The sequence below is a fragment of the Empidonax traillii genome, unplaced genomic scaffold (assembly GCF_003031625.1).
Source record: "Empidonax traillii isolate 1590-97213 ecotype Southwest subspecies unplaced genomic scaffold, ASM303162v1 scaffold1981:size74362, whole genome shotgun sequence".
In the NCBI taxonomy this organism is placed as follows: domain Eukaryota; kingdom Metazoa; phylum Chordata; class Aves; order Passeriformes; family Tyrannidae; genus Empidonax; species Empidonax traillii.
Window position 1 is genome coordinate 35,191 of NW_020957174.1, and position 13,110 is coordinate 48,300.

At 48.4% G+C, this 13,110-nt stretch overlaps 1 protein-coding gene across 1 annotated transcript in view; it reads left to right on the forward strand.

The window, feature by feature from the left end:
* The window catches only part of LOC114071364 (attractin), a gene marked incomplete at its 5' end in the record, with an annotated part of 71,126 nt that overhangs the window by 34,147 nt on the left and 23,869 nt on the right, over positions 1-13,110 (forward strand). Inside the window, one exon of the mRNA XM_027909187.1 lies at positions 10,391-10,469. Coding sequence (XP_027764988.1) covers positions 10,391-10,469 — 79 coding nt within the window. The remainder of the gene's footprint in view (positions 1-10,390; positions 10,470-13,110) is intronic.

Below are 13,110 nucleotides of genomic sequence, written 5' to 3' on the forward strand. Positions count from 1 at the left end.
GTGGAGTAACAGAGAACATTTGCTTTTGTCTTGCAGATTGCATTCTCACAGCACAGCAACTTTATGGACCTGGTGCAGTTCTTTGTGACGTTTTTCAGGTACTTTTCATTTAAGGCACTTAAATCTTTCTTGGGGGGTTTGATGTGCAGTGTTTGGGTTGGTTTTTAACTTAAGCATCCTGCTACAGCACAGCCTAAAAAGTGGGAATATCTACTTTGTATTTAAATGATTTAATTAAAAGATAGGATAAGGATCTTTGGAAATGCCTCTTGTCCTGGGCGTGCAGGGAAAGGGGATTTTGGGGCTGGGAGAGGCTTCTGGAAAGGCAGAAGTTCCTTTCCAAATGGTTTGTGACTTCCCCCATCGACCAGGCAACGTGTGGCGTGCTGCAGATATTCCCACCCTGTCACGCACCCAGCAGGAATTAAGGAGGTGGGTTTTTCCAGGGAGTTCTCCTGGTGTAAATTCCACCTCTTTTCGGTGCCACCTGTTGATTTCTGAGCTGAACCCTGAGAACACGACGAGTTAAACACCAACAAACGTGTTCCAGCCCCACAGGAGCCAAATCCTCCCGTCCTCCAGGCACTGCTTGAAGTTCCTGCCTTGGTGTGAAGTGACCTGAGGGTTCCCTCGGTGCTGGAACCGACAGGAGCCATTTCAATATTTGTTTTCCATCCAAAAAAAACCTCCCAGCCTTTACCAAGGCCTCCCAAAGCACGGCAGGTCCCCTTTTCAAGGCCTGGGAGCGGCAGGTTGGAGCCACCACCTTCCTGCAGTTTGTGAGCAGGGGGTGGGGTCGCTCCTGGCTCACACTTGGTGTTGGTTTTGCTGAATCCAGCACAGTCATCTTCCCTAAAATAATCTTGCTGGCAGGACAGTTGGTTGTAAGGAGGTTGTAATCAACCGCAATCAATAATCAGGATTAGTGATTTTAAGGAAAATAAGGAAGCAGTTGGTTCCAGTCCAGACAAGCATTTTATTGCTGGTTTATTTCTCTTTTTCAGAGGGGCTGGATTTTGCAGTTAAAAAAAAAACCAAAACAACGTCCCCCCATTAACTAAAAAGCACATTTAGTTGCTCTTTTTGTTAAAGAACCCCAGAATGCCTGGAGTTTCAAGGGATCCATAAGGATCACCGAGCCCAGCTCCCTGCTCCTCCCAGGAACGTGCTTCATCCAGGATTGGGGATTCGATCCCTTCAGCTTTCCCTTTCTTTCAGCACTGCCCACACCACCTGTGAACAGTGTTTCTCTCTGGGAGCAGGTCACGCTCGGATTAGATGGATTTTCACTTCTCCCCCACTTGAATGATGGACTGGAGAAATGTTTGAGGGCGTTTTTCTTGGGATTCACAAAATCATGGAATGGTTTGGGCTGGAAGAGTCCTTCCATACCATCTCATTCCACCCCCTGCCACGGGCAGGGACACCTTCCACTAGCCCAGCTTGCTCCATTTTGGAAGTGTTCAGAGCCAGGTTGGAGCAACCTGGGCTAGTGGAATGGGAATGGGCTTCAAGGTCCCTTCCAACCCAAAGCATTCCATGATTCCAACCCCCACTTTGAATCAGGGGATAAGGACATCATGCATCTCAATGAGCACGTAGAGCTGAGTATATATTGAATATCCATGTCCAGAATTTGGGCAGGTGGAAGAGTTTTCCTCCCCTCCATCCCTGGATCTCCCTGGGAACTAATGCTGCGATATTATTTACCATCCTAACAAGGCAGGGGATTAAGGCCGTGTGGATTTGGGAGAAGGCAATTTATTGGTGTTTTCCAATTAAGCTTTTATAATGCATTAAAAATTCTTCCATTCTTTAACTGCTCCTAAGCTGCTCTCCCAGTGCTTTTATTTTACAGTCCCTGGAACTCCCTAATTAACCAGTGGTTAGAACAGTGGGATTCAGCTCGCTGGGTGGAGGGGAAACTATTGAAACGTTGGCATTTTTAAATGCTCTGGGGCACATTTCATAATTACAGTGGGATCCAAGGCACAGCAGAAAGAAGTAATATCTGAGAGCCCCCCGTGCTGTCAGTGAGAGAGGCTTGGCTGACAATTTGCTCACGAAGTAGAGGCAAGAAAAACAGTTGGTAACACCAGCAGAAGCTCAAAAACCTGGATGTGTATCAAGTGCTTGTAATGGACACAGAAGGAGATGTTGTTCTGGAAAATGGGTGTTTAGAGGGAATTTCTGTTGGGTGTGGCTTCCTTTTGCTGTTCTCCAGGGAATGCAGGAGTTGCCCAGAGAAGCTGTGGCTGCCCCTGGATCCCTGGAAGTGTCCAAGGCCAGGTTGGAGCAGCCTGGGCTGGTGGAAGGTGTCCCTGCCCGTGGCAGGGGGTGGAATGGGATGGTCTTGAAGGTCCCTTCCAACCCAAACCATTCTGGGATTCGGTGGTTCATGGGATGGTTTCTGGTGGCCCCAACATCAGAAGGACATGGAAATGTTGGAGCATGTCCAGAGGAGGCCACAAAACTGATGAGGGGGCTGGAGCCAGGCTGGGAGAGTTGGGAATGTTCAGCCTGGAGAGGAGAAGGTTCTGTGGAGACCTCACAGCACTTTGCAGTGTCTGAAGGGGCTCCAAGGAAGCTCCAAGGAAGCTGGAGAGGGATTGTTCCTCAGGACAAGGGGGAGTGGTTTCAAACTGCAAGTGGGGAAATGTAGCTTGGATATATGGAAGGAATTGCTGGCTGGGAGGGTGGAAAGGCCCTGGCCCAGGTGGTTGGGCAGAGAAGCTGTGGCTGCCCCTGGATCCCTGGAAGTGTCCAAGGCCAGGTTGGATGGGGCTTGGAGCAACCTGGGTCAGTGGAAGGTGCCCACTTTGATATCCCTTCCAAGCCAAACCATCCTGTGATTCTGTGAATGAGTGAAATCTTTCTGAGCTGGGGATGCTGTGGCACATTTCCATCTTCTCCAGCTGGTTGTAACCCCATCCTGACCCTGCTGTGCTGCTGAGCTGCCTGGAGAACCCGAGAGGGAAAGGGAAGGTTGGGATTTTCGGTTTTATTGCTGACATTTGGGATGATTTACGTCAAGCCAGCCCTTCCAGCGGGAAAGAACTGCCAAACTCCAGCACTGCTGGGCTCCTGGAATATCCCAGGCACTGGCACAGTGTGGAAAAGCAGGAACCTGGCCCTGCATTCCAACAGCACCTGGATGTAGGATTTGATTTCTGTTTCATTTAGGAGCTGCCTGCTGTGGGCACAGGGTTGTGCCTCACGTTAGAGCTGCTGCTGGGCTCTTGGAGCTCCTTCTGGAGCTGGAATTCAGCACCAAGCCAGGCTCTGGTTCCCTTTATTTTGTCCCACATTGCCATTTCATTTGCAGCGAAGCAAATGTCAGTGGATAAAGGTTGGGCAGGACATTCCAGGGCCGTTAATATTCCATTCTAATTGGGGCCGGAGGAGAAATGATGTTCCAGCCATGGGTAACCTTTGCAGAGCTAATGAATTGCAAGCAAACTGGCCTTTGTTTCCTCCTCTCTGCTCTTCCTTTCACTTGCACGTTGTGCAGTTGAGTTGCAGCACGGCTGGAGCTGTTTGGACAGTTCCCAGTCAACTTTTTCATTCCTATTTGTGCCTCCCTGTCTTCCAAAAAAAATCTCTGTCTGCCCCCACACCCCTCTACAGTTGGTGTTTCTCACCTTTACGTACAGAAGGTGTGAAAAATATGTGTGGGCTTCTAAACACATATTTGGAAGACCATAAATTCCCTCCTTCTTCCCAGAGAAGCTGTGGCTGCCCCTGGATCCCTGGAAGTGTCCAAGGCCAGGTTGGAGCACTCTGGGCTAGTGGAAGGTGTCCCTGCCCGTGGCAGGGGTTTGGAATTAGGTGGTGTTTAAGGTCCCATCAAACCTCCCGTGCCTCTGTTAAAGATCTCAAGATCAAATGGTGCATTTTGATGCCAGTAAATGGTCTTTTTCCTCAGAAAAACTTCACCAGGAGCAGTATTTCTTCCGTGCAGGACTCAGGCAGATGATTTTATGGGCTGTAAATTGTTTCTCCCGGCTCTTAAGTATTTTCCCAGTGCTTTCAATAAGTGGGAATGGCCTGTTGCAATAATTCAAACCTGGAGTTATGCTGCAGATATGTTATTTGCTCCTGTTGCTTATTAAATAATTTTTTTTTTTTACTGCAGCGCAAATGGCATTGCTAAATATGTGCTGAAAATACAGTCTGAGTTCCTTCCTTTTTTTGGTTTTTTTTTTTTTTTTGAGGGAAAGGAAAGCTTGGGAATATCTTTACGTTATTCCTAACAAAATGAAGAAGCTGAACAGTTCAGCGTCCACAACTCCCTTCATTCCATGTTCTCAGCACTCCTTTACTTTGTCCCTCATAACCACAGAATAGAAACATGGAATTTTTAATGTTGGAAAAGCCCTCTGAGATTGAATTGAACCATTCCCAGCACTGCCAAGGCCACCACTGATCCCTGTCCCCAAGTGCCACATCCACAGGGATTTGAAATCCCTCCAGGGATGGGGACTCCACCCCTGCCCTGGGCAGCTGTGCCAGGGCTGGACAACCCTTTCCAGGAAGGAATTTTCCCCAGTATCCAACTGAAACCTCTTCTGGTGCAATTTAAGGCTGTTTCTTCTCCTCCTGTCCCTGTTCCCTGGGAGCAGAGCCTGAACCCCCCCCAGCTCCCCCCTCCTGTCAGGGATTGCAGAGCCAGAAGGTCCCCCCTGAGCCTCCTTTTCTCCAGGCTGAGCCCCCCCAGCTCCCTCAGACTTCTCGTCCTGCTTTCAGCTGGAATAGAGTCAACTTTTCCCAGTAGCTGGCACAGGGCAGGGTTTGGGATTCAGAGTTTGGGGTTTTGCTCAGTCGTGTTTATCCCAGGTCGAGGATTCATCTGGTTTGGATCTCCTGCTCTGCCAGTGAGAAGTCACTCAAAGTGGGAGGGATCCTGGCTGGGACAGGGGACCTGAACTGGCCAAAGGGATCTTCCACACCAGAAAGTCACTCCCAGTAAATAAACCAGGGGAATCCCCTGGAATGGGCTGTCTGTGCTCAGGAAGGGGGGGCTGGCATCGAGCAGTGTGTGATGAGCAGTTGCTTTGTGCATCGCTTGCTTGGATGCTTTTTTTCTTTCCCTTGTAATTATCATTGTCATTGGCCATTATTATTGTATTTCACCTTGTTTTCAGTTAGTAAACTGTTCTCAGCCTCCTTTGGATTTTCCTCCCTGTTCCACTGGGGTGGGGGTTGAGCGGGGCTTAATTTCCAACTGGGCTTAAACCACTTGTGCTCCAGACCCTTCCCCAGCCCAGCTGCCCTTCCCTGCCACAGCCAAGGTTGGCTGTGGCCTCTTGAACCACCTTCTTAATGACCAGAAGCTCATTGATCCCTCTCTGTGGCCTCCAGGCAGGTGTTTGGCAAAGCCCAACCGTGCAAACCGTTGTTCAAATGTGTCCTGCAGCCCTCCAGCGTGTTAAAATTTACTTGCAAATAGCACTTGAGTAGCTTGCAATCCATCAAAATAATTTGGGCTGTGTTTTCTAGTCGTCATGGCAGTGCTTTCTGACATTATTAAGTGACCTGTGTATGTTAAAGCACATTAGCAGGGCAGGCTGCTGTAGATTTGGGTGTTTAAAGCTGCCATTTCTTTACAGGCAGTTCTGATGTTGATAAACACTGTAGGAGAGTTTAATAATTGGGCCTTAATACAGCAGATGGATTTTTCTCCTCTCCTCGTGAGGATCCATCACAGCAAAGCGCTTTGGTGGAGTTTTCCCAGAGCTTTGAAAAGCAGGGTGGGCTTGTTGGGAGGCCTTTAAGGATACCTGGAGTGGGGAGAGGATCCTCTTTGCTGTGGAAAGGAGATTAAAGTCCAGAATAAAACCAAGACAGGGGGTTTTAAGTCCAGATTTTTGTGTCAGGGTGGGAAAACCCTGAGGTATAGCGAGCACTGAAGGCTCAGCAAGGAAAAATTTAATGCATTTGCTGAGGCCAATTGAGAGGAGATTATTTATGACCGCATTGCTCGTTTGTTGTACTTAAATAACTTAATGAATAATTAAGGATGACTTAATGAAGCCATTTAGCAAATAGGATATTGTCCATAAAATGTAAATGTATCTCTTCCCTGCACTGCAGTGTTTAGGCTGGGTAAGCATGGATTTTTATAACTGTGGAAGCCACTGGAAGCTCAGTTTCATGGACTCCTGGGATGGTTTGGCTTGGAAGGGACCTTAAAGATCATCCAGTCCCACTCCCTGCCACAAGCAGGGACACCTTCCACTAGCTCAGGGTGCTCCAACCTGGCCTTGGACACTTCCAGGGATCCAGGGGCAGCCACAGCTTCTCTGCCCAACCTGGGCCAGGGCCTGCCCACCCTCCCAGCCAGCAATTCCTTCCCAATATCCCACCTAACCCTGCCGTCTGAGAAGCCATTCCCTGTGTGCTGTCCCTCCATGGCTTGTCCCCAGTCCCTCTCCAGCTCTCCTGGAGCCCCTTTAGGCACTGCCAGGGGCTCTCAGCTCTCCCTGGAAGCATTTGAGATGGGGAGAGCTGCAGGGAGAAGTCCTGGATGATCCATCAGTGGATCTGGGGGCTGAAGGGAGCTCTTGGCAGTCCCGTCATTTTTGGAGGGGAAAGAAAGAGAGGGAGAGGGCCAAGCGAATCCCTGCAGGGAAGGTTTATTTCCCAAGCCATTTGGGAATGGGTGGATTTTCCTGGCTGGCAGAGGGATCTCTGAGGCTGCTCAGGAGAAGGCAGGCAGGGCAGGGGATGGGGTTTGCCCAGGCTCTCACTCCAGACCATTTTCCACCACGGCTCTCACTCCACGCAGCCGTTTTCCCCCTCTGCTTCCATCGTAGCACAGTTGCTTTCCAAGAGAAAGTATGGAGAAAAAAAAAAGCTTCTTTAAAGCTACTGATGCTCAAATCAGGTCTTTTAAACTTATTTGAGGGCGGTTTGGGCTGAGTAAACCCAACAGATAGATCTTGGCTTGGCTCTTCCCCCCGGGGCTCCTGCAGCAGGTGATGGACTGCAGCAGGCACTGCCTTTTATTTCTCCACCAGCGCTTCCAGGGGGGGAAAATGGATTTCCTCAGTGGTTTTATGGCTTTTGTGGGTATTTGCTGCCTCCTTGTGACAGTACAAAGATGTGTGGTGCTGCTCCTGTGAAATACAGGGCGCTGTGGGGAGCGTTTGAGGAGCAGTTTTTATTGGTCTTTAATTGTTAATTCCTCTCTGTGTTCTCCTCAGAAAGTCTTGGCTTTGGTGCCAGAAGGGAGGCAGGAAAGGGAAACCCCTTGGAAGGCTCTGGCACGCCCAGACTTGTGCAGTGTTGCCTTTTGGAAAGGGGATTTAAAGTAGGGATAAAGTTCCTCTCTTAGTTCTCCGCTCCAGCTTTTCTCCCTGAGGAAGACACTGGGTACATGTGGCACTTGAGGACAGGGGGGCAGTGGTGGCCTTGGCAGTGCTGGGGAATGGTTGGACTGGATGATCTCAGAGGGCTTTTCCAACCTAAAGGATTCCATGAGAATGATGAAACACCCGCCCTTTCCCCTCTGCCCTCGGGGCTTCCATCTCCTTTCCCCAAATAAAGGTGTTTTGAGGTTGCAGAGATGGAAAAGCCACAGGAGCTGCCATTGAGCAGCACTAAACTCACAGATCATGGAATGGTTTGGGTTGGGAAAGACCTTAAAGATCATCTCATTCCACCCCCTGCCATGGGCAGGGACACCTTCCACCAGCCCAGGGTGCTGCAACCTGGCCTTGGACACTTCCAGGGATCCAGGGGCAGCCACAGCTTCTCTGGCAAATCCATTCCTGCAGATGTTTTGGATGTGTTTGTTTTCCCTGGTTAAATTAAGTGCAGAGCCAGGAACACTTTTCCCTCCACTGCCTTGGGAGTTTTTATTTCCACCCTCCATTTGTATTAAAACATTGAGATGTTCCTAAACACAAAGCAGAGCGAAGATTGAGTTGATATAGTTTGGGTTTTTTCTCTTCAGGGAGGTTTCTTGAAGGAAAAGGGTCCTTAAAAGAAGAAAAAAAAAGCTCCACAAAGCCACTAAGTGTGGTGGCTGTGGGAGGGTAATGAGAGTTTAATTCTCTATCCCTGGAAGTGTCCAAGGCCAGGTTGGACAGGGGTTGGAGCAACCTGGGCTAGTGGAAGGTGTCCCTGCCTGTGGCAGGGGATGGAATGAGATGGTATGGAAGGACCCTTCCAACCCAAACCATTCCATGATTTTGTGAATCCCAAGAAAAACGCCCTCAAACATTTCTCCAGTCCATCATTCAAGTGGGGGAGAAGTGAAAATCCATCTAATCCGAGCGTGACCTGCTCCCAGAGTGAAACACTGTTCACAGGTGGTGTGGGCAGTGCTGAAAGAAAGGGAAAGCTGAAGGGATCAAATCCCCAATCCTGGAAAAAGCACATTCCTGGGAGGAGCAGGGAGCTGGGCTCGGTGATCCTTATGGATCCCTTGAAACTCCAGGCATTCTGGGGTTCTTTAACAAAAAGAGCAACTAAATGTGCTTTTTAGTTAATGGGGGAACACTGGGGTTTTTTTTTACTGCAAAATCCAAACCCTCTGAAAAAGAGAAACAAACCAGCCATTAAAATGCTTTGTGTTTGCAGGGAAAGGGTCAGGCTTTTCCAGAGCAACAGTGTCAGGTTGGAGTATTTAGCAGCAGGCACTGCGGGAGCCTTTGCCAGCTGAGGAGATGTTTCAGTGCTGAAGTCAGGGAATCATGGAATGCTTTGGGTTTGGAGGGACCTTAAAGCCCATCCAGTCCAACTTCTCTGCCATGAAACACCTTCCACCATCCCAGGTTGCTCAGAGCTCCATCCAGCCTGGCTTTGGAACTTCCAGGGGTGGAGCAGCCACAGCTTCTCTGCCCAACCTGTGCCAGGGCCCTACAAGTCATACAAGTGCCAATTTTTTAATATAATGCACTGTATGATAGTAAAACATATTTCTGTGCATATCTAAGCCTGAAAAATTGAAGCTGTTGCCAACTGGCTGCCCCTTGGAGTTCAGTGCCTGATCCCCAGAGTCTCCATCATATGGAATTAAGGACAGGGATCTGTCATCAGGAACAGGCTCTTCCTCTTCTGCATCTCAGGGAATGGTCCCTGCTGCCTGTCCTGGGTTTTGTTGATGAAAGTCATGGAATCACAGAATCTTTTAGGTTGGAAAAGCCCTTTGAGATCATCCAGTCCAACCATTCCCCCAGCACAGCCCAGGCCACCACTGCCCCCTGTCCCCAAGTGCCACATCCACAGGGATTTGAAATCCCTCCAGGGATGGGGACTCCACCCCTGCCCTGGGCAGCTGTGCCAGGGATGGACAGCCCTTTTGATGAATAAATTTTCCCCAGTATCCAACCTAAAGCTCCCCTGGCACAGCTGGAGGCCGTTCCCTCTCCTCCTGTCCCTCATTCCCTGGGAGCAGAGCCCGACCCCCCCACAGCTCCCCCCTCCTGTCAGGGGTTTGTGGAGAGTGAGAAGATCTTTGTGGTGCTTTGCAAAGTCTCTCCTCGAGAGAAGCATCTCCTGTTCAAGCATCCAGAGCCTGGATATCGGGGTTAATCCTGCACTGTGGAGGAAATGAGTCTGTTCTGGTTAATCTTCCTTTAAATGGAAATTTGAACTGCCTTTAAATACCCGCTGGAACATGGGAAGGAGGTTTGGAGATGTTTTCCCTTATCCAGTCCTTGAGGAGAGAGGCTTCCAGGGGGATTTGGATTTTAATCTCTGCCTGTGTGCCTTGAAGTTGCTCATTAGGTATTCAGTGAGATAAGATCACAACTGTCAATAAAGTCAGCTTTTATTGTCATTATTATAACTGCTTTCTGGTAAATCTGCTTCCTTGCATTTCCCCCAGAAGTTGATAAATCCATTCATCCTTTTTTCCCTTCTTTTGATTGAAGAAAACCAACATTTAGATGTGGGGGCAATCAAGCAAGGCCCGTGGATCTGCACCAGCCTGTTTGAAAGAATTCCACTGCTCTGCACTTTATCTTATTTTTGTCATTTGGAAAAGCAGAATAATGATCGATTTTCTCTGCTGCTTTCAAGGCTTTTCTTTTTTGGGGGTTTAAATATCACCAGGGAGAGGCAATAAGTGGCTTTTCTAATCTGATTAAATCTTTCAGTTGTGACTTCCCGGGGAAAAAAGCTGGGGAATGTCATCTAAGGAAGTCACCCAGGGAACTTTGGAACGGGAGTTTTTCCCTGGAAATAGCTGTATCATTCCTCCCTGGCTCTGCTGGATCATCTCCTAATATTATTATATGAACTTTCCACCCGATTTTTGTTTTATTTCCTACAGTGTTTGTTTCGTTGGGGTTTTTTTTTAATCAAAAAAAAAGCTGTAAAATCACAGAGAAGAAACCTAAAACATCCCTCTCTTTTTTTTTTTTTTTATTTCCCTTTCCAGTTGTTTCCTGTCCTTGCTCCTGGTGGCAGCTGTGGTTTGGAAGATCAAACAGAGCTGTTGGGCGTCGCGACGGAGAGAGGTTGGAATGCCAAATGCTGCTCCTTTAATGCCACTTTTGTAGTTGTTCTCCCCTTCCCTTTGATTCACAAGTTTAAGGCAGAGCTCCACTAGTCTAGAAATGCCGCTCTTTAGGGCTTTAGTGTGGTTTTGATCGTGATTTTAGTGACAAATGGTCTTATTTGGGTGGCCTGATGGCTGCACTTGGTGGATTCCCGGTGTCCTTGAACCCCCAGAGCTGGTGTTTCTGGACAGCAGAAATACAAACCCACTTAAATCAGGAGGTTCTTTGCATCTGTTTTCGAGGGAGGAAGCAGAAAACAAGAAGATTCGCTCTAAAATGAAGAAGTCAAATTCCCTTTTTTTTTTTTTTTTTTTTTTTTTTTTTTTTTTTTTTTTTTTTTTTTTTTTTTTTTTTTTCCAAATTAAACCTTCTTGAAAGATTTTGTGTGGTTGGGTTTTTTTTTTTTTTCCCTCCCTCCTGGGAACGTTGGGAGCAGGAGAAAAAAAAGGTGGGAGAAGCCACCCAGGGTTTGGAAGAGTGTAGTTTAACTGCTTAAAAAAGGCAGATTTTAGAGCCAAAGCTTTTCTCCTCTTCGCCAACCCCCGGTGCAGATCAGACTTGTTGTTGTTGTTGTTGTTGTTTGCTGCATGTGAAGCAAAATTTGTGCTCTGCCCCCTCCAAAATCTGGCTGCTCCTTCTTTATCCCGAATTTACTGCTTTCACCACCTTCTTTCCTTGCTTTTCAATGGAACCTGAGTTCCTGTTGCACCCAGAGCGCTCGGGGGTGACGGGGTTTGGGTGGCAAACACGCTGTGACACACAGAGTGTGCCCCCATTTCTTGGGGTTTAAGGTGAAATCTCTTTAAGATTTCAGCTTATTTTTGATTTCTGCCTTTGTTGGAGAAGCACAAGGCAGACAGCTCCACGTTCCTGGGAGTTTCCAAGTGCTAAAACCAGGGAAGGAGAGCCTTGTCTAGTGTACAGATACATCAGGGCTTGGGCTGGGCTGCGCCTGGAATTGCTTTTGGGAGCTTTTCTGGTGTTAATCCGTTTATTTCTGTGCAAAGGAAGAGGAGCCAGATGTGACTCAAGTGAGTCCATGGGCACTTCCTATATATAATTATCTATACAAGGCCAGGTTCCCCAAGGAATGGGGTGGGATTTTTGGGGTGAAATCTGCCCATTCCCATAGTTTTTGCTCCCAGCTGTCCCTCCCCGCCATGGAAGTTGATCCCAGGGGATTGGGGGGTGGGGGGGGATTAACTTCCCCACCTCTGGAATTCTTTGCAAGCGCCTGTTTTTCCTGCAGCTCTTTCCCAGCTCCGTGGCTGGTTGTGCTTTTGCAGGTGCAGTGGTGTGAGTGATGTGAATTTATTCCACCTGAGGGTGTTCCCTCCTGGAATTAAAGCAGGACGGGTGTCTGATGGCTCCGCTCCCTCTTTTCCGCTCCGCGTGGTTTTCGCTCTCCCCGCTGAACTCGCTGCATAATAAAATCATTGCTTTCCCAACAGATAACCCTTAATCTTGGGAATAATGGAAGTCTTTGAGCTTGGCTGTATCCTCGGAGGGGAGATAAATTTTTACTGGGGTGGCTGGTTTTTTTTTATTCCTGCTCGCTTTCTTGGCAGGAAACTAAGCTGGAGTCAGCATAACATTCCCCGTGGCTCCAGGGGTTAAATGTTATCTGGGAACGTACAAGGAATACAGGCTGAGGAGTAAATACCTGTTAAAAACGTCGGAGCAGTGGCCTGAGTGAGGGATGTGTCTGTAAATTGCTTCCAGCACGATGTGTGTTTTAAGGAGGGGGGGAAAAAAAAAAGCAACATATTGGCATGTTTAAGTCTAAATTCAATTTCCACGTGTGGCTGTTTGACAGGCAGTTCATCAGGGGGGGTGTTTTCCAGGCCGTTATTTATCTTGCTCCTTCTTTTTATCTGCTGCCTCTATCTTGTAGTTCATAGATCTCTGCTGTTCCCCTTCCTCCCCTCTTAGAAATACCTGTAAATCTTGAGGCAAGAGTTTTTTAAATCTTTGCGGGGCCGTAATTAAATATATTAATAAAAGCTGCCTCCAGAAATGAAAGTCCACCCCAAAAAATTCCCTGCCTTTTTGGTGTTATCTGACGTTATTTTAGAGCTTGCAGGGCTGGGGATTTTTAACACAGATCTTCAATAAAGCCAAGCAAAGCTCTCTTGAGTAGTTAATGATTGATTAATTAATGGGGTTCCCCATCCCTGGAAGCGTTCAAGGCCAAGTTGGATGGAGCTTGGAGCAACCTGGGCTAGGGGAAGGTGTCCCTGCCCATGGCAGAGTTTTGGAATGAGATGGGTTTGGAATGAGATGGTTTTGGAATGAGATGGTCTTGGATGCTCTGGAGCCAGGCTGGGAGAGCTGGGGGGGTTCCCCTGGAGAAGAGAAGGCTCCAGGGAGAGCTGAGAGCCCCTGGCAGGGCCTAAAGGGGCTCCAGGAGAGCTGGAGAGGGACTGGGGACAAGGCATGGAGGGACAGCACACAGGGAATGGCTTCCCACTGCCAGAGGGCAGGGACAGATGGGATATTGGGAAGGAATTTCTGGCTGGGAGGGTGGGCAGGCCCTGGCCCAGGTTGGGCAGAGAAGCTGTGGCTGCCCCTGGATCCCTGGAAGTGTCCAAGGCCAGGT